Source organism: Malus domestica, chromosome 15 (genome assembly GCF_042453785.1).
Source record: "Malus domestica chromosome 15, GDT2T_hap1".
In the NCBI taxonomy this organism is placed as follows: Eukaryota; Viridiplantae; Streptophyta; class Magnoliopsida; order Rosales; family Rosaceae; genus Malus; species Malus domestica.
Genome location: NC_091675.1, coordinates 25,549,072 through 25,570,379, shown reverse-complemented (window position 1 = coordinate 25,570,379; position 21,308 = coordinate 25,549,072). Strand labels below are relative to the sequence as shown.

Genomic DNA, 21,308 nt, shown 5'->3' with positions numbered 1-21,308 from the left:
ACGAAAAGTTATATCGACTCGACAAATTCGTATTGTAATTAAGTAGAAATGGTGTATAAAAGATTGGCAATGAGTATTTGCAACGTATTTCTTTCAAGCCGATGTAGAAATTGTAAAGCAGGGAAGCACCAACAGCCATGATTATACTAGTACAAAGTATAAATACTCAATTTACAATCAACCTATGAAACCTTCCGAGAGATTTGCTTAAAACACATTGCTGCATAGTAATTGCATATCAACATTGCTGATGAGCAACCTATAAAAATACACATGAATGACTAAAAGAGTTTCGTAGGTTGCTCATCAAATCAACTTTAACCCTGCGGTCTGCAAAACTTTAAAAGATTTAAACCGTAACACAAAGATCTTGCAGCTGTATCCATCCGTAGGCACAACGGTCCCGAATCCTTTTAACTGTTGAAGCAGCCAAATCCGCGATTGGCCGAACTTTGGCCAACTCCATCTCTACCGGCAGTCTAGTGCTAGCCTCCATCTGCAAATCCAATTGCAGCAAAAGATTAGCAATTACTTGCCTAAAAATACAAGCTCACACCAAGAGTTGATGTCCTGGTTAAGAAAAGTTGATCACCTTTTCTATGCAGCGTTCTGTATCCAAGATGTGGCAGAAAAAGGAGAGCTGCTTGTACAGATCTGCTTCCGTGTACTGGTGAAGGCGCGTTAACACCCAAAATCGTTAGCTACACGAAAATAGTACAAGAAAGCGTTTTTCTTTTTCTTTTCAACGAGTTCTTTATACAAACCTTTCTTACAAGACGTCCGTTGCAGCGAGGATAGTCCGGACAAACCGTTCCTCTCTCAGCATCGCCAACAAGCCGGAGGTTGAGACTTCGTGTGTTGTATTGGCAAGATTCGTCGTCACACTGAAAGTCAAGTCAGGAGATTGAGATTTAGTTTGAATTACAGCAACAAAAATAAAATAAAATCATTGCACCCGTATGGTTCCCCAAAATAATCTGTAAGAGAAAAATTTACCGTCATATAGCCCCTGTAGTACATTGAAACAAAACTGTCTGCTTGCCTTTTCACCTGAAAGACAAATACAGTATCGGAAGGAGTATGTTCATTAGATGCTTGACGACAATTTGGTATTGAAAACCATAAGCACTTTTTCAGACCCCAAATCTCTCCAGATTAACAGTTGCCTTGACGGATAATTATAGTGGCACTGTGAAAAAAGGGACGAGTTAGTCTATATACCTGGTTGGCTATCATTACAGGAGACAGTCTGCCCATGTCTCCTTCCCCCGGGCATTTTGAACAGCGTAGTGTATGCCAAAAATCGCTGGTAGATTCCTCAGCTTGTGACTTACTTTGCTTTTCGGTAATTGACTTAGAAATGGAATTCAAGATAGTTGGACAACTAAAAGTATTGGAGCAGCTAGGACATGCCAAGATCAAAGGCTCACAACTGCAAAATCTGCAATACATCACATGAATACATCTATCATTTCCAGAGAAATCTTTCATCGTGTTCATTCCAATTTAAAATATATTAGAGTTTAGGAACCAGTGGACACTACGAAAGATTTGAGAAACCAGATAAGGTTACCTCTCTGCATCATCAAGAAGAAGGGACAAGCTGGAAGGATCATCTCTGACAGCTTCACTTGAGTTACCTTTGAACTAAAATTTCCAATTTCAAAAATACATTAGAGGGAGGAATCCTATCAATCAGCTCCAGAAAATGCCTAGGAGGAATGATTTTTACCTTAGAAGAGTCAAGTCCTAAACAATCAGCCAAGCGTCCGGGGCTCGTACCCTGAATCGAAGCACAAAGACGTGATACCACAGGATGAATCTGCACAACGGAATTAAGTCATCAATCAAACAGCAGAATGTACCACCTAAATGACAATACATGGAGCAAATAAGTTGGATAAAGAACCTGCTGGGACAAGTAGTAATCAATGTCAACCATCCATTTTCCATCTTCTCGTTTTAATTCATCCGGATGTCGAGCACGTTGAGCAATCCCCGTTGAATTACTTATACTAGTCCCCTGTCCAAGGAATGGGAAGGAAAGCAAGAGGCTAAACATGATTAACATCACCACTTTAATGTTAAAACAGGTCTCAGTGTTCACTAAATATTCATTCGATATAATACACATTCTACTGCGTCACAAACCTGCTCACAGCAAATGATATAGGGGACTGTATCGCCAGCAGAACAGCCAGCAGAATAACCGCTTTGCTTTAATCTTAATGCCACCTAGGATTGTTTGCAGAAGCATCAATGCAACAGAAAAATGAAATAAACACATCGAGTACATTACATGGGACCAGATGAACTGATGGTGAACAGAAAATACGCTATTTGAACTCACCTGAACATGTGGTTGGTTTTTGGCATCTGGGTATGCTTCAGGTGGTTTAGTCAATGACTTGGTGATGACATATTTTTCAAGTGCTACTTCTCCGTTTCTCATCTCCTCTTGCACCTGTTCAAAATTGTAATACAACAATTCAGTCATTTAATCATATGGCCACATAATAGGAAATGAATCTACGAAGAATTAATTTATAATGGCTATTTTCTCCAAGGGAAAATCAACAAAGAAAACACCCACAATGAGTTCAACATGGAAAACATGAAAAGGACCACCTCACCTTCATCAGAGCGTCATGAATTGATTCAACAACATCCTCGCATGACCTGTGAACCACAAAAGTGACTGATCAGTAACCTTTGCACAAGTCAAACTGACAATATCAAATAGAAAAGAGCTATAACACAGCATACCCTCCTGATAAAATTTTACTTAGGCAGAAATCTCCCAGTTCCTTTGAAAGTAAGCTCCAGTCCCGTCGAACCATATCAAGACCCTTACGCTCAATAACCTGCACCCAAAAAAAATATAATTTTCATCGTCTCCCAGGAAAGTTTTAACTGAAATTGGAAGTTTGATCATTTTTTATATTACCTCATAGGGCATCTCATTCTTGAATTGCACCTTCACAGCTGCATATTTCTTTTTCTTAAGAAGCAGCATTCTCTTGTATAACCCATCAAGATCAATTTCCAAACACCTATACTTCTTGTTAACCTAAGATGCATAGAGATAGAGGAATCACCCTCATACGCACATAAACTTAGTATAAATAGATAGGCGAACAAGAATACATATAATATTGTGACAGATACTGCAAAGGTGGAGCTGAAGTGTCTACCTTTCCGGAAAAAACAAAAAAAAAAGCTCTTTGCATTGTCTAAAAAATAGTTATGGAAACTATGAGGTTATTTACTGCAGAAACATTATGTATAAATCAATGTAGTGGATTTTAATCTCTTTAACTAGATCTTTGGACTTCTCCAGAGATTGTAAAAGAATGGAACTTTTATCACAAATCAAGAGGCACCATTTGAATCTGTTATGAAAATAGTTTTAGGAGCAAGAACACTAAACATACAGGATAAGGGTTTGAAATGGAAAGTTTACTGACACATCATATTCAGATAGCACTCTATCATGGTTAGGACTTCACCTCTTGAATGACTTTCCGTACAGGATAAGGGTTTGAAATGGAAAGTTTACTGACCATATCATATTCAGATAGCACTCTATCATGGTTAGAACCTCACCTCTTGGATGACTTTCAATGCAATTGCTTTTGCTTTTGCAATATCATCCAGTCCACTATAAATCATGATTGAATCAGTATCACCGTAGATTACCTGCAAGATAAAATAATAGTGGCACATCCTTCTTAACCAGTCAGTTGAGATAACTCAGTCAGATGTGGATATTGGAAGCTATATTAATCACTGCTATTATGAGATACAAGAAATGACCTCTAGGTTCAAATTGTTCTGAACAAGATCAACGGTACTTTGCAAAATCTCTCTCCCCTGTGCAAAAATTATGGGACTTGCTCAGTACTGAATGAAAGCATTTGGTGTAAAAGTAATAATATTTATATATATTATATGTGAACAATCCCCTGTAGTTACAATGCAGACTAAACATCACATATTTCTCTTACTTGCAGTGTTATAAGCTCAGCCAGTGGCTTTGCATAAAATCTCGAATTTGGAAACCCCAAGCATCCATACATACTGCAATACCAACCATATTCACATCATATATATGAAACACATTTGATGTGACGACAAAAAATAAACAGGCCTAAAAGGGCGAAACAAACCTATTTGCAGTCAGCTTTAGAGCTTGCTGTTGAATGTCAAGTTGCTGGATCTTGAGACCAGATGCAGTCTTCATCCATTTCTTTACATTTCTCCTCCTTTCAACTAGATCTTTTAACAACTGCAAAGTAGTGCAAAAAGCATATTATATACATGCACATACTTTCTTGGGAACGAGAAAATGGAAACAAAACTATGAGGCCTACAATGTTATAACAGATAGTTATATCATCAGGAGACAATCTGTTTGAGCGAAAATGTACAGGATGAGTAAACAAAGAATTCTGTACTGAAGATGATATTATACCTCAGGTAGAAGCCCAATTTTTTTACTAGATGGTAAACGAGGAGCCAATCCTTCTGAAGATCTTTCCACTGTTGTGAAACAGATATTGTATTCCTGTAAAATTGAATCGGTATGAATATTAAAAAAAATCTGTACAAGATTTTCACTCACTTTACATCAGGGAGAAGAAACAAATTGAAAGTAGGCATGTTGGCGATGGTGGAGTATGTGAAGTCCAGAAGTTATATTGCTTACCTGAATAATAGACGGGTAAAGACTATTGAAGTCCAGAAGTAATATATATTTGTCATATAACCCTCTTTTTGGCTCCAATACCAATCCACCTGCATAGGCAGGACCTTTCTTGCCTTTCCCATGATCCTTCTTTGCCTCATTATCAAAATTTACATCCACCTCATCAACATTTTTATCATCAACACCATTATCTGTTTTACGCTTTGCCGAAATTGTTTCCTTCAGATGAGGAATCTTGTCTGGAACAATATACTTCTTTGCATGGAAGGCATGCAGTAAAAGATATTCTACTCTTTGTGCCCTAGCACCCTGAAAAATGCATAGATTAGATTTAGACCACCTATGCCTTTTAGACCATGTCCAAATCAGAATTTGAAATCATAATTGGAAAAAAAACATTGTAGGACTCACTTGTAGGGTTTTTCCCCACAGATTACCGCTTATCTTTGTCAGCTGACGTGTAAGGGGAAGAACGCTCAAATGAAACATGAGTTCCATAGACAGCCATGCATCTGTCTCGCCATATTCAATCTGAATACATGAAAAAGGTATTAGAATAACTCATGTGCAAACACACCAAATAATAATTTCAGAGTTATAGCAAGGAAATTTAACCCCTTTCACTGTTAGTTTAGTTCTACAAAGTTACAAGGTGTCAAGAAAAGTGAACAAGAATCATGGTTTTATTAGCAAGAGGCTGACATAATTGGTTGGTAAGCATGTTGGTCCACTGAATTCTCAGTAGATAACAATCCGAGATTTTCACAGCCAGAATTGTCAGCCATTTTCTGAACAAAAGGACCAACTAACATGCAATATGAACTCTCCTAACACAGTTTTCTAGTACATACACTATAATTAGGAAAGTGCTATTCACACACCTATTTTTACCTCCTCCATACCCTTGTTAATTTTTGGCCATTGATCTTCAATTCATCAATCCGACGGCCAAAAATTGAGAGGGTGTGTGAGAAGTAAAATGGGTGTGTGGATAACACTACCCATAACTTATTGATATTATTGGTTGCACTGAACATTAAATTGCCTCACTTGCATACCAAATCTCTGATAACACTAATCTTCTCCTAAGAATAAAATAACTATATGATTTTGTTGTCAAAGAAGACAGGAAAATTGAGCTTTTTAACAGGGAGAAAATTGGAGCAATGGTCCCTGCACTTTGTCCCAATTGGAGCTTTGGTAAAAATCCATGACTATTGGTCCCTGAACTTGTTGTAATTTCGAGCAGCGGTCCTTCTGGGAAACTCCCTAAGAACTTGAATCCAAAATAAAGGATTTTAAAGGGACAAAAAGAGGATGGAAGTTCTAACTGAGTTAGCCAAAAGGACCATTGCTTCACATTATAAGAAGTTCAGAGGCCAAGACTCACGAATTTTTAATTCATGGACCACAACTCCAATTGGACCAAAGTTCAGGGACCATATATCTCTATAACAGGAGACAAGCGTGAAGAAAATCATATCAGAGAGGTGTAAGAAAATCATATCAAAGAGATTTTGGGTTAGATAACCACGGCCTTTTCACCTAACTGTGTATGCATATGATAAGAGGTGGTGCATAAGGTAGAGGCTATAATGACAGCCCTAGTAATCTAGTGTAAAATAACAGAACAGTTAAAACTACTCTAAAAATCCAAATAGAGTTTATAATGTAAGCATGAGAACCTACCAGTTCCATTAGAAATTCTGATTTCTGGAACATTCTAGGAATATCATGTGGCATGATCTCCTTTCGGTCTTTATTCAGCTGAGTCTTTGCAAGTTGTGTCAAAGAATAGCTAACCTGATAAACCAAAACATTGCATACATGAGATGCTGATTGCTGAGAACCTAAACCTAATCAGCAATACCGAGCATATAATCCCAAACGCAAGCACTTACCTCCCTTAATAAGTCACGGGAACACAAGTATGTATCACACAAAAGGCGACCAGAAATGCAGGACAAGATCCCTAGACTTGCTCCAGACCCAAAAATGGAGCTTCCTTTTGCAAGGTTAGGCATCCCAGAACGCTTGAGGCGGCCTATTTTGGACCACATGGAGTTTGGCACCTTACAAACCTACAAATATTGAACATCTTTAAATATACATGGGAAATGGTAGCTCATTAAGTGTACGAAATTACAAAAAATGCACAAAAAATTACACCATTGTGATAAATTTAGCTTTTTTTCATTTTTGGGAAGGAGTGTTACCAATAATACATAGAATTTACAAACAATGGCACAAATCATTTGCATTTGGAAAAATCAGGATGCGCAGAAAGAGAAGAATTGCATGACAAGAAACAGGCATTTGAAACGACGGAAGGTCATGAAATTTGCAATGGCACACAGCCATAGAAAGCTGCATTTGGAGAAATGATGTTTTTATTCAGAATTGAAACTTGAAACAAGTCTTTAAAACATGTCAAGCTTTTTAGTCTTTCTTATGTAAAAGAGAAGTTATATTGCACCGAAACATCATGTAACCGATTACAAACTGCATCTGGTCAGCAGTCTATATTTCATCCAGTTTGCCTCTAGATGCAAATATTTTATCAAAAGGATGACCTTATCAATCACAAATGGTAGAATGATTTCACCACTTTATGCTTGTTATCTTGCTTACAACTCACTGGAATAAACATAACAAGGATAGAGACAATCAACTTTTAACATAAAAGGAAGGCAAAAGTATTCCAACCTTAGCCCTGCGGAGAAGGACATCCAGGTCAAACCCAGATATATTGTGTCCAACAAGAACATCACTATCCAACTTGTGTAATTCAATCATCAAACGATTTAGTAAAGCCCTTTCACTGCAAAACAAAGTTCAGTTTCAATACCAGTGAATTTAAAATACAGTTTTTAACAGAATAGTTGTTATTCTATAAAGAGCGAAGAAAAGGATTGATTGAGAATTAGATATGCCAGTGAACCCCACGTGCTTTCGATGCTTAAAACATTTGATCCAGCTTTAGAATTCTTTTCTGTAGCCTCCTTAGTGAAGCCCATTGGAAATATGCCTCCATCAAGTTTACGGACAACAGTAAAATGGCTCAGCATGCCAGGTTTTGTCCACTCCGATGCTAACACAGGAGTGTCAATCTGAAAAGCCAAAGGGCACAATATAAGGATAATGGAACATTTCAGTGTACTTTAGCAACAGATTTCAGCAGCTATAGCATATGACTGTATAACTTCAACTATATTGACTGTAGGACTGGAACAAATGGATGAAATTTATAAACATTAGGTTAGAGGAGAAATTTTCCTTTCATGTTAGTCAGTTGGCTTAGATAATTGTGCATCCTAACAAGATGCATCAAAAGTCACAGAAAAAACAAAACTAAAACAAGCAGTGCTAAAAAGATTGTAGGACAAACCTTGGCCTTGTGACAGCAGATAACAGATGCAGAGACAATTTCGTCAAAATTAATAGTTTTCAAACTTATTGCAGTAACAACCACTGGGGGAGCCTCTGCAGTTTTCTTTGGGCAATTTGAGACCTGTATGTCTTTTGCAGATTTAACAACCACCTCAAATTTGCACCAACTTACCTGTATGATAGAATAATCAAAGTTATTACAGATGAACCCGAAAGCAAAGTAAAATACGAAGTTCATAATCATGGCTAAAATGATAACGGATGTCCAGACTTGGAGATCTCACCCGTTGTGAAACTGGACGAAACTTTGAACCTGAAACTGATAACCAAGACGGGCCTTTTATCTTCCTTTTAACAAGAAAAAGCTCCAAAGCGCTGTAGGTTATGATATGTTAGGTTTTCTCTTATTTAATAAAGAAAAGAGCTTTAAAGTAACATAAGCTATAGCTCCATTCTTACCACTAGGAAAATCCAGGAACAAAACACAAAAGAAAGCATTTGAGAGTTATAGATCAGACATCAAACTTGAGGACCTGCTCTAAATCTTGTACCTGGTATGTGTTCCTAGAAGAGCAAGCAATGTTTCTCCTTTAAGATCTGCTGGAAGTGGGGGATCCTGCGACATGCAATCGGTACTCATAAAAACGGAATCAAATGAAATTTGATACTAAATCATCAAGTCATTAACCATCACTGTCTCACAGCAAGCAACTGTAAAGAACGAAAACCTAGGAAACTCCAAATATTTACTAGAAAGAAGTAACGTAGTTAATATGCAAACTGAAGGTGTACTTTATTTCTATAAAGTATAAACTGGTTTGATTACAGGTTGAGCGTTATACCTTGAATGGATAATTGATCTTAAGTACATAATTCTCTCCTGCAGGTATGTCAGATCGCTCAAATGCATAGCTCCTCTGTGATATGTTCACATAACACTGAATGAGCAACAAAGTGGAACAAATAACAGGAAAGCTTCGTGAAGACTCAACAAACTTCATTGGTTTATACTTTAATCAATTCACAGTTGGAAATATCTCTATGATTGTAACTGCAAACCTTAACCGGCGCCATGCTAAAAGCTGATATATTGAGATCCAACAACTTCTTTGCCATGTCGCTCTTTAAACCAGAAGCCATATCCTGATAACGGGAAAAACAAAAGCATGAACAGCAGCAAAGAAAATTAAATGCTAATCCAACAAGAACTACATGTAAGTATGTTCACGCCTGTTGAAAAGCAAACACCTACATGCAGCTTTGTACGGAATTCTCTGGATGAAATCCTCGACTCTTCGGCATCCTTTTCAAGCTTCATGATTTCATCACTGTGAAATACAGAACTCTTTGGAATTGCGTATACACATCTCTGCATGTTCTCTACAACCACACAACAACTCTGGTATGTACTTCCTGCTTTGACCTATATCACCAAAACTTAACTATGAAGTAGTGCAACATGATCAAACATGCAAGATAAGAACTACACTTCAGAAACGAAACAGATTACAAACTTTCATTCGTAACTAACCAAACAGAATTTATATTACATCAAGCTATTTACATATTTACCTTCCCAAACAGATAAAGCTTGCCCCCATTAGCACCATAGAACTCTTCATAAGCATCAATCATGTAAAACAGCAGTGAACCATCTTCTTCCAAATCACATTGCGAAATCTCTTCACTATTTGAGCCGCTATTGGCCTCCACAACACCACCACCAACATTCCCATCACCTCCAGTCCTCACCGCCTTCCATCCCACCATAGCACTCAATGCCGGGTCCTTGTTATCTTCCTTAATCTTTGCATTCAAAGTGAAAACCTCTTCCTTTTTCTTCACAGGTTCCACTTTCTCCTCAACAAAATCCACATTTTTCTCCTCAATTGCCCCTCCACCCTCTGAAAATTCATGGCTTTGCTCAATTGGGGGATCACCTCCTTCTAAACCCACCTCCTTCTTGCCCTCATTTTCTTCAAATCCTTCATTAATCTGCACAGAACCCACCAAAGAATCACTACTATTTGCCACAACTCTATCCAATTCAACCTTCCTTGCTAAATTAACACCCCTATCAAACCCAATTTCACTCTTATTACTCAAATTCGGCACCAAAATCTTGTTTGATTGCCCCCTCCTCCGCTTCTCTCTGTCATCCTCATCTGGTGCAAACTCCGCAATCACATCATCCACAATACTATCACAATTCAACCCTCTCCCCCTCTCATTATCTCTATTTTTCCCGAAAACCGACGACGTGAACATCGACGAGAGCCTCTGCTTCCCCATCATCGCCGCCGCGGCAGTGAGCGACGAACTGGGCTTTTTGGGCCGAGGCTCTTTGTCCTTTTCCTTTTCCTTTTTTTCGACTTTCTTCCTCTTGGGCCTATCGCCGCCGTCCGATTCATCCGACGACGGACCGGCACGAGTCCAGTCTTCTTCCTCGCCCTCATCGCAGTAACCTAGGCCGTTGTCGTCGACGATGAAGCCTCGGACCTCTTCCCGTCGTTTGGCGACGATTGCGTCGTACTCGTCGTCTCCGACAGTGTCATAGATTCGGTCCTCCATCTTGATTTGGAACCCACCAGCTTCAGATCGGCGGCCACCATGGCGAAGAGCTTTGAGGCGTTCGAGGGCTCCGGCACGGGCCGACGCCTCTGGTCCTCGACTCCGCCGCCTGCTGGTGGCCACCGTCGCTTGCTCGTCGTCCGCCATTGATTGTGTGTGGATGTCTGTGCGACTGTCAGTGGCTGTGGGTGTAGAGTAGGGTTTTGGAGTTCCTTTTTTAATTAATGATATAAACCTGCCAGCATCTTGTGGTTTGCGCGGGAACGGGCATTTTTTCGGAGGGAAATGGCGGGATGGTATTTGGATTTTTTTTTTTTTTTTTGTATAAATGATTATTTTTTTTCAGTTACAACAATATTTATCATATATCCACTGTACTACGTTGATACAATAACGACACAATAAACACTGATAAGTTTTACAACGAAATGACAATATATTTAAAGAAATGTTATTTAAATTCATTTAATATCTTTTTACACCCAACTTAAATTTTAAATATTAATTGTTTATTTTACCCTATTGCATAATTATTGTTAAGTACAAAATGAAATTAATAATAAAACTCAAATTTATCAATAAACTCAAACACTATAATTAAACCATACGATTACTCTTTGTTTATCCTACGGTTATTCTGGTTAAAATCCTAATAGCTCTCATAGAGAAAAATAAGTTTTTTTTATTGATAAATGGTGATTTTGAAGTTTTGAATTCTCCAACCAATGTATGACTCAATTTATGAATTTTTTGTTCCTTTGATTTCAATTTTTTAGAGAGTAGAAGTTATTTACTATAATTTTTTTCAACAAATACAACGAAGGCATCCTACCTTCCGCTAAAACAACAACGAAAGCATCCAACGATGAATAATGTCCGGTGTGAAAGGACCCAGTAACCTGAACTGGAAAAACAAAAAGACCAGTCGCAGCATCCTTTTTCTTCTTCTTTTTGTTCGTAATTTGCTTTCTCAAATCAGTTGAGCACAGTTTGAGGGTTGGCCACTTAAACCAGGCACTATAAACCTTTGCACCTTTCTCTCTGGCACTCTAAACCATCCAATTCATAGACTGGCTCTCGTAACCAAACATAGTCAACAATTTTTTGTTCGTTTGGAAAGGGTATGATTCGGCCAACAATTTAAATGCAGAACCTCTACTCACAGTAAACACAAGACCATACTCATTCTCAGGAATGTTCAAATAATCCATAATCCTAGCCTTTATATCATGTTCCAATAGTGCATTTCTCAGCACCGCCATAAAGCGCAAGATTATTCAAATTTAGCTTCTAAAAATCAAATGGGTGTAAAAATAAATTCACATATTGAATTAGGTTTATGAGGGTATATTAGGTATTAAATTTGGGTTTAAAGAGATATTAATAGTTTAGTTAAAAATCGAATGGGTGTAAAGAGTAAATTGGGTGTAGAAATAGGTTAGATGAATTTAAATAAAATTTCCCTATATTTATTGTAGTTAATTGCCTTTCTTTTTTTTACTCTCTTGATAAGCGACGTTAGTCTAGTATTTGTAAATGGAGATCAACTTGCATAAAAAGAATTCGTTATTATATGACGTAACGATCTAATAATATTATGTTACGTGAAGATAAACTTACACATCACATGACAGAACTAAGATCCCACAGTAGCGATTAACGCGTTGAATTTGAGTATTTAGGACGATTGAATGTAATATTAGGGGCAAGCATTTAAATCGAACAACCGAATCATAAAAGTTCTTTTGGCTTGAAGCGGTTTGTTCTTCGTTTTGCCACTTAAAATACCAAACCAGTTATATAATTTGAACCTATATACTGGTACATAACTAATTTTTCCCATAAATCTAACACCAAAATTATAGTCTCCCACACACTCTTCCCAATCCACATTCCAATGTCACGTCCTGCCTTGACCCAAACTAAACTCGAGTATGTGACACTTCACATTATTTTAAAGAGCAAAAAGTAACTGCTTACAAACAAACCTCAAGTGAACTACAAAGGTTCCAAAATCCAGAACAAAGGTAAAAAAAACTAATTAAATTAAATGTAGAAAGTATTTTCAAACAGTTACAAAAACATCTAATGTATACCAAAATGAACCAAAATCTTCAATAGCTCTTCAAATACATCCAAAACATGTCAACTTCTCATCCATACTTATCTGGAAAGGATGGGAAAATTTTGAGCTTCAAAGCTCAGTAAGCATAGTAAACTGAAACGAACACACAATCAAAAGTGCTGGATTTAAAGGCTGCAATACAATAAACACAAGAATGCAATGAATCAATAACAATACAAATACTTCGGGCGATGAAAGAAAGACAATGCTATCTACATCAATAATCAAAAGAGGTTCAAATGACAAGGGAGACAATTGAAAATTGAATCAAAACTCAATAACAAAGTAGTACACAGATTCACAAGGATGAAAGCAAAGCAAACAACACAAAGAAACTTACATGAACACCTCTATAAAGTGTTGTTATGTTTTTTATGAATTTGGTGTGGATATTTAGTGACAGAATTAGTTTTTATTAAAATATAAGGTGTAAGTTGAAGTGTCGAATGAGTAAATTTATTTCATTGACGAAGATGGATATAATTGTTAACCGATGAAGAATCCATTACCTAGTGGGAATGGTTAGGAACAATTCTCAACTGTTAATTTGCGGTTATGGATATAGTTAATATTCGTGATTATGGGATGGATATCGCATTTCCATTCCCAAACCGAACCGTTGTCATCCATGTATCACGTCAAACAAAGTATAATTAATAAAAAAATCTCTCACAAAACTTAGCATAAAGGGGTGGATCACATAGGAAACTAGCTCAAAGAGTTATTACAAACGATTCGAGTCTTAGGGACTCTCATAATATCATCAAAATGCCGAGTTCCAGCCACTTAGGGTTGGTTTGGTATTATTGTGTTTTGAAAAAAAAAAAGAATTGTTTTTGCTATGCTGTGAGAATATGCTCATTTTTGCTGTTTCACGTTTTTATTTTATTTTTTCACCTAAAACTGTGAAAATAAGTTGTTTTTAAGTGTTTACCAAACACATTTTTAAGCTCAGTTTTTTTTATACCCACTTTTTATAAAAACACATCAGTACCAAACAAATACTTAGTAATATGATGTAGTGGTATTCCTCTTCACTTGTAAGTGGGAGGTCTTAGGTTTGATTCTCTCTAAAGGTGAATTTGAACCACATTATTATATGACTAGTTCAATGTGAGGCATATCCTACTCCCTCATCCCCTTAGTGTAGATAATATCGTTTGTTAAAAAAAAAAAAGTTGATGAGTTCCAATTTTAGTTTAACGACTTTTTTTTTTTAAAATTCAAATCTTGAAGTGTGAATTTTTCGTTTATTTTTTAAATTAGTTTTTTTATTTCAGTTCTTGATATTGTAGAATTATTAACAACCAATTTTCCCAGAATTTCTTCCCAAATTAGAGGTTGGCTGTGCATTCTCGTTGGGAGTTTTCTCCTAGCGAGCAATGTATGACATTTTACTTCATTTTGCTCCATCACATTGGTCATGCTTTGAACCCTATGTATTTTTAGTTGCTAACTCACTTGAAAATTTATCTTTGTGAAATTGTTCATTATATATATTTCTTGCAAGGGGAAGCCACTAACTTATCAACATGTATGATTATTAGACTTAAATATACCACAATGATTAGGCATGTGTGATGTCTATATAAGAATCAGGCACCGCAACTTAAGCATTCCATATTGATTTTCTATTTTCTCTCACTTGTCATTTATTGTATAAATATCACACTTACGAATTCAATATGTTAAACTAAAAAAAATAAAAATCACTTTTATAACGCTCACATTTTCTAACCTAGTACAGAAGTTTGATTCCTTATTGATGATATCACACTCAATCTTTCGGCCTACTGCACCTAATAAAGTTATTAGTATACTATATATAGTCAAGCTTACAAGTCTTGTCTTGTTATTAGTAGAGTGCTTTATCTTCAAACTCACCAGACTATGACTCATGTCCTCTCCTTTCTCTAATAAAAAAGTTATCAACGTTTGTATATCTTTTTCCCCAACTCTGAACAAACCCCCTTTAACCAATTCTTTACGTACCCCTTTATTAATAGGGAGTACGAACTTTGACCCTCTTCGAATTTCGGAAAGATCATGAGACCAAGAGTGAAGGGGCTTATTTATTTTTGCTAGAAAATAAACTTGAATCGAAGGAAAATTCTCTAATACAACTAGTTCTAGTACTTGAGTCCTTCAACCAAGTGGCTTATAACTTAAGGTGTTTAAGAGTATTCATGTACCTAAGATCCTATATTTAAGTCCTTCCTCAATATCACTTGTATATAAAAGTAAATAATAAAATATAAAATAACAAGGTTGACAATTAGCTTACTTGGAGCATATCTAAGGGAGTTAAACAATTTTTTTACAAGTGTCATTTACTAACCTATATGACACTTTAATGCTATTTTAAAAGTTGTCACTCAAGCGCACCTTTAAAAAATCTTTGTTGATGCAGCGTTCTTTCTGACTCTTAGAAGCCCAAAGGGACATGGGCCCAAATGAAAGAAGGCCCAAAGAAACATATGCCAAAGAAAGAAAGACCAAGGCCCAACAGAATTATGAAGAATTATCTCAAGTGCTTCAGACGACTGCTCGATGACCTGGTTCGCTTGTCAATAACGAAGCGGATCGCATCCTCAAAGTACTTTCCGACCGACGACAGTAATTTTGGTGTACTGACAACTTTATAGCACAAAGTCTGAGGGACACAAGGACCTGCTTACTCGGACATCAACTCCAGGCCACGTGACAGTTATCGAAGAGAATAGAAGCCCATGAAGGGACGTAAAGGCTGACATATTAAGCAATCGAGTATGGATTCCCTCCAAACTTTGTGCCGAGCAAGGTGCTTGGTACGCATTGTCCAAAGAAAATAGGCAAGTGGACCTGAATTAACATCATTTTGTTACCACGTGTCAACTAAAGAACTGAAGGACAACTAGTAGATCATGTCTACATATTTGGTGCATTAAATGAAAAGGCAATTGAAGACTCGAGCCCAAGAACTTGGGGCTCATTGAGGGCCTATATAAAGAAGACGAGTACTCCTTAGAAGGGGTCAAACAAATACACAGAGAAAAGAGAATAGATTAGATTGAGCGTTGTTTGTAATATCAATATATATGGTGACTTAGTGGGCGTAGTCCAGTTTTGAAGGGCAAACTATTTAAACTTTGTTCAATTCTTATCATTTAAATTCTAAGCTGACTAAAGGCTGACTACACGACCATACTGATATTTGTTAGCCTCACGATTTGAGCGTTAACAACCTCTTCAAAAGTTATTTTGTTACTTTAAAGTTCGTAGGCTAACCCTAATTTCTTTAACATAACATATAAATTTTTACCCTTAACGGTCACATGAAAAATATGTTACATACACAAACATAATAATCTTTTAAGAATAATATTTGGCTACCCAAATGATGAGTAGGAGTTCCAACCCAAAACTCTTCATTTCCGATTCATAGATCGTCATATTCATGATCAAAACTGTTCATATAATAAATCACTCTATAAATATCATGTTTGGAGAAAATCAATTAAAACTAAAGTAATTTAGTCAATCACATTGCACAAGAACAGATGAACCGTCTATTTATTTGCTACATTTGATCGACTTAATAACCTTATTTTTAATTCATTTTTTTGCAGAGATGATCTATAAAGATTGTTTATAATATAAATGGTTCCGATTATAATAGAAGTTCTTACTCATTTTTGAGTAGCAAAACATTTCTTATATTTTAATCTTATCCATCAACACAAGTTGTGCATTTCCAAATTACCCTATTTAGAAACTAGACGTGCCCTTTAATTGGGGCTTTAACTTGAGCAATAAATATTTTTGCTCATCTGTTGTTTTCGGCTTCGGCCTTGGTTTGTATTTCCTCTTCCAAAAAAAAAAAAGAAAAACTATTTTTGCTCATCGAATGCATTTGAGAAGCTAACCAACTGCCAAACCCAACCCGCGCGTAATTACGTTTTCACTCGAAAGCAGCAGCAGCAACTCTACTCTCGCACTCTACTTGTAGACAGACACGGCCGATTCCAAAAAGTCCCATCACGCCAGCTGCCATAACTATTCCTCCTCCTTCCTCCACTCTCTCTGTCCCCTTCTCACAGCTTATTCACAGAAGCACTTATGAAAAAGGCACCAGAATTCTAAATGTCGGATGTAAAAGCCGAGCACCTGGGCGACCAGCTTTCCGAGCAGACCTCAATCTTCGGCCTCCGTCTCTGGATTGTTGTTGGGGTCTGCGTCGGCGCCGCCTTCGTGCTCCTCCTCGTCCTCATTTCTCTCTGGTTCGCCGCCAAGCGTTCCAAGAACAAAACTTTAGCAAAACCCACAATCCCAATCGTCTCCAAAGAGATCCAGGAGATCCGGGTCGACCATGTCCGGACACAAACCCAAGCTTGCTCGCACGCGGAGCCCGACCCAGTTCCCAGAATCGAGAGGCAACACTTGCTGAAGCCGACGGAGGAAGAGAACCCAATTGGGTACCAGAAAGTGCACATTGAGATTGGGAAGGACCACCGGATTACTTACCCAATCGGGTCTTCTTCTTCGCATGGAAGCGGGGAGGCGCGTGGGGTTGAGCAGGCGGGGATGGTGGGACCCGAAGTTTCTCACTTGGGGTGGGGACATTGGTACACTCTCAGAGAGCTCGAGGTTGCGACAAATGGGTTTGTGGATGACAACGTTATTGGGGAAGGAGGATATGGGATTGTTTACCATGGTATTTTGGAGGATAAAACTCACGTTGCTGTCAAGAACTTGCTTAACAACAGGTGCTTTTGAAGTCAATTCTTATGTTTTCTAGTGTTTTGTGGGGGATTAAGGGCCTGTTTATGATTGCTTATGTGATTGTTTCGGGCTCGTCAAAACGTTCTAGAGAAGCACATGCTTGCGTCTTTAGAAAGCACTTCACTTCAAGCACTTCAAGTGTTTTTGGGGAAGCACTTGGATTTTTCATAAATATTTGAATGTGTTTGTAATAAATGTACTTCTAGCATAAACACGTACGAGCAAAAGTTCTTTCCAGAGAAGTAATCGCAAATCGGCCCTAAGTTCTTATATAATGCGAGGCTTATTTTGTGTTTGGTTATGTAGTTTTGTAAGAGTTTGTGTTTAGTCAATTTTGTTAGAATTTGTGTTGTACTAATTGACTGATGACTGTGATAAAGTGAGCTTTTGTGATTGAATTAATTGATTAGAAATTGGGTTATTTGAAAGGGGGCAAGCTGAGAGGGAGTTCAAGGTTGAAGTGGAGGCAATCGGACGAGTTCGACATAAGAATTTAGTGAGATTGCTTGGCTTCTGTGCTGAGGGGGCTCATAGGTACTCTGTTTTTTGCCTCATTACTCTCTAGCTTCATTATCTCAATTGTAGCTTTTGATCTTATAATTATAGTTAATCAAGTCTATAGCGATAGAATATCAACTCTTATCTTTTTAACTGCATTTATGTTGATAGGATGCTTGTGTATGAGTATGTCAACAATGGGAACCTAGAACAGTGGCTTCATGGGGATGTAGGGCCTTGCAGTCCGCTTACCTGGGAGATCCGAATGAATATCATACTAAAAACCGCAAAAGGGTACAAAATGCAGATCAATTTAAAATTCACATATGCTATTTATCTTTCTTGTTTCCCTGACTTCATCGGTGGCTTTCATCATAACTGATTTAATCTTGTAGGTTAACATACCTTCATGAAGGACTGGAACCCAAGGTTATTCACCGTGATATAAAATCAAGCAACATTTTACTTGACAAGCATTGGAATGCCAAGGTGTCAGACTTTGGCCTTGCCAAGCTCATTGGTTCTGAGATGAGCTACATTACAACGCGTGTCATGGGAACATTTGGGTATGGTGGACCCTCCATGTGCATATATGTATGTGTTTATGCGCTTGCATTTTCGTGCGTTGATCAATAATAATCTATTTCTGCCTTTTGAAGCTATGTAGCTCCCGAGTATGCGAGTACCGGCATGTTGAATGAGAGAAGTGATGTGTATAGTTTTGGGATTCTTATCATGGAGATACTGTCGGGGAGGAATCCAGTTGATTATAGCCGGCCTCCAGAAGAGGTCTGAATCCTTAAGATAACCTTTCTAATGGCTTCCGGTTTTCTTTCTTTCCTGAGTTTCCTTTGATTTTTTATTTTTTTAATAAATGTGAGATTTTCAGGTGAACTTAGTGGATTGGCTTAAGAAGATGGTTGCTGGCAGGAATGCAGAGGCAGTATTGGATCCCAAGTTACCCGAGAAGCCTGCTTCCAGGGCATTGAAGCGGGTTCTTCTTGTAGCTTTACGTTGTGTGGACCCAAATGCACTGAAGCGGCCAAAATTGGGACATATTGTACATATGCTAGAAGCTGAAGAGTCCCCATTTAAAGATGTACGTGTGCCCTTCTGAGTGAAAATCAATAATGGTCCCTCTGTCACTTTCTCTCATCAATTTCATTTGGCACTTGTTAAACTTTTACATTCAATGCAGTAAAATGACATATCCCCTTTAATGCTGTTACTTCTTTCATCTAGATGTTTCAATTCAATTTTCTAACTTTTCAAGTTGTAAACACTTGTTTTAGGATCGTAGATCCAGAAGGGACGCAGAGCGCTTGGATGGTGAAGATGTGAAGGATGGGCTAAAAGAGAAGCAGGTAACTGAACCAGGTGGTAGTAGTGGGTACGAAAGTGGCATTGCAGTAGTCCGATAAGACAAGATGGAGGGATCGAGGAGAAAAGCAGTGCCAATTTCACCAAACTTGTTTGATGCGGGTGACGGTTCTTGCACTCATTCAGTAGCTGGCCTTTGCAAATGGTGACAAAGTTATCCAATTGCATGCCGGCTTTTACATAGTATTACGCTACGTCGTTTTCTGATTCTATGCTTGTGTTTTGCTCCATATAGTTTCACAAGAACAGCTGATTCAAATGTTTTGGCAAATGCCATTTTTCAGAAAAGCTTTGAGCAATGAGTGTGTAAAGTAATTTGTTTGTCACACTATTCCTCAAATCTGTCATTGTTGAATAAAATATTTTTTATATATATCAAGTTTAAATTCAAATTATAGGTTCCTGAATCATCTGGTGGCATTTAGTTTACATGTATTTATAGGTAAATATGATTTTTGTTTAATTATTATTATTTTTTTGTTAAATGATAGAATAATTACTTTAAATTCAACTAAATTACAGTGTGGGAGATTGATTCAAGCCAACTTGACTAAACCTAGGTGTGCATGCAAACATGATAAATTTTCAATCATTTTTATTTGATTTTGTTCACATTATAAGTAACTTGATAAAGAAAAAAGCCCAAAAAAGTGAATGCCCTAAATTGAATGGTTTTTTAGCAATGAAATTCATTCTAAGAGCAGTTCCATCGTGGTGTTTAGCCCGATAGATTGGTGATGGAACAAGGCCAGATAGCCCCGTCGACTTGCCCCAGTGTGTGCTAACCCGAGGGAGAGGCCTGGCACGAGTTGTCAGCCCGAGAGCTCGAAAGCAACCTGATGCAATTTTTTTTAGTCAGGCATGTGGGTTTCAGAAGCGGGGCTCGTGGCGCAGTCTGAAAATGTTACCGTTGGGAAGCCACGTGGCTTCCACTCGTCCGTTGGATTTCAACGGCAACAATTTGTGGACCGTTGGATTTCCAACGGTAACAAAAATTTAAAAACTTATTTAATTTCAGTCGTTTGATCTGAGATCAACGGTCCACGTTATTCGCCTTTATAAATTAAAAAAGAAAAAGAAAAAACAGTTTAAAATTCTGAAATGTTACCGTTGTGCCACGTGGCACATATGGAGGGTTGGAATTCAATTAAAAAAAAATTGATTTTACTTTTCTAAAAATACCTTCTCATTATCTTCTACCTTACACCACAATTTCATATTTTCTCAATTACTTTCAACCACATTCCTATCTTTCTCTCAAAGTTTCAATCCAATTTTTTTTCCAACAAAATGACTACTGATGCAGGTACGAATTGGACGCTTTTTGAAGATGTTGCATTGTGTACTAGCTGGGTTGAAGTTACTCATGATTCTCTTACGGGTAATGAGATGCATTTGCGAGAAATGTAGAGTCTTATTCATACCATTTTTCTTAAGAAAAATGGTGGGAAAAGAACCAAAGAATCAATGTCCAGTTTTCTTGAGAAAATTGGTGGGAAAAGAACCAAAGAATCGATATTCTAGAATTGTTCATCGTGTCTGGCTCATATTCATCAACAACATCATAATCGTACTCATCTTTTACAATCATGTTGTGAAGAATGATGCACATCATCATGATGGATCGAAGCGACTCTCCATCAAACATTCTGGCAGCACTCGTGACAATCACCCATCGAGCTTGGAGGATACCAAAACAACCCTCCACATCCTTCATGCACCCCTCTTGACAGCTTGCAAAGTGTTTTTCCTTTGCACTTCGCGGACGTGATACTGTTTTGACAAACGATGACCACCTTGGGTAAATGTCGTTTGCTAGGTAGTATGGTCCGTCGTACTTATATCCGTTGACCCAGTACGTGACTTATGGTGCCT

The 21,308-nt window shown here is 37.6% G+C and overlaps 2 protein-coding genes across 3 annotated transcripts; one reads left to right on the top strand and one right to left on the bottom strand.

Annotated features, from left to right (window-relative positions):
* Positions 1-87: 87 nt before the first annotated feature.
* LOC103401388 (DNA polymerase alpha catalytic subunit) lies at positions 88-10,919 on the bottom strand. The gene is made up of 31 exons (XM_008340104.4): positions 9,671-10,919; positions 9,351-9,521; positions 9,158-9,241; positions 8,941-9,015; positions 8,650-8,714; positions 8,383-8,473; positions 8,097-8,270; positions 7,655-7,818; positions 7,415-7,529; positions 6,610-6,789; positions 6,398-6,511; positions 5,120-5,239; positions 4,709-5,017; positions 4,475-4,567; positions 4,170-4,288; positions 4,008-4,080; positions 3,817-3,873; positions 3,607-3,699; positions 2,948-3,070; positions 2,767-2,864; positions 2,634-2,679; positions 2,351-2,464; positions 2,152-2,235; positions 1,910-2,023; positions 1,733-1,822; positions 1,574-1,647; positions 1,222-1,441; positions 997-1,050; positions 765-884; positions 593-667; positions 88-496 (listed from the first exon to the last, which is right to left on the bottom strand). The coding sequence occupies exons 1-31, from the start codon at positions 10,814-10,816 to the stop codon at positions 350-352; spliced, it is 4,602 nt and encodes a 1,533-aa protein (XP_008338326.3). The 5' UTR covers positions 10,817-10,919; the 3' UTR covers positions 88-349.
* A 5,672-nt stretch (positions 10,920-16,591) lies between these two features.
* On the top strand, positions 16,592-19,828 carry LOC139192615 (probable serine/threonine-protein kinase At1g01540). 2 transcript variants are annotated; one of them, XM_070814904.1, is made up of 7 exons: positions 16,592-17,539; positions 17,985-18,089; positions 18,225-18,347; positions 18,449-18,619; positions 18,713-18,842; positions 18,943-19,152; positions 19,346-19,828. In XM_070814904.1, exons 1-7 carry the CDS (start codon positions 16,917-16,919, stop codon positions 19,472-19,474), a joined length of 1,491 nt encoding a protein of 496 aa, XP_070671005.1. In that variant the 5' UTR covers positions 16,592-16,916; the 3' UTR covers positions 19,475-19,828. The 2 variants fall into 2 exon arrangements, with proteins under 2 accessions (XP_070671005.1, XP_070671006.1); XM_070814905.1 differs by having other exon boundaries at positions 16,615-17,539; positions 18,943-19,186.
* The last annotated feature ends 1,480 nt before the right edge of the window (positions 19,829-21,308 follow it).

Excerpts from the sequence above, each read along its gene's own strand:
- LOC103401388 (XM_008340104.4), bottom strand. The coding sequence starts at position 10,816 with ATGGCGGACGACGAGCAAGCGACGGTGGCCACCAGCAGGCGGCGGAGT. Across the intron at positions 5,018-5,119 it reads TGTGGGGAAAAACCCTACAA|GGTGCTAGGGCACAAAGAGT; the intron begins GTGAGTCCTACA and ends TGCATTTTTCAG. Across the intron at positions 497-592 it reads CAGAACGCTGCATAGAAAAG|ATGGAGGCTAGCACTAGACT; the intron begins GTGATCAACTTT and ends TTGGATTTGCAG.
- LOC139192615 (XM_070814904.1), top strand. The coding sequence starts at position 16,917 with ATGTCGGATGTAAAAGCCGAGCACCTGGGCGACCAGCTTTCCGAGCAG. Across the intron at positions 18,620-18,712 it reads CGTGTCATGGGAACATTTGG|CTATGTAGCTCCCGAGTATG; the intron begins GTATGGTGGACC and ends TGCCTTTTGAAG. Across the intron at positions 19,153-19,345 it reads AAGAGTCCCCATTTAAAGAT|GATCGTAGATCCAGAAGGGA; the intron begins GTACGTGTGCCC and ends CACTTGTTTTAG.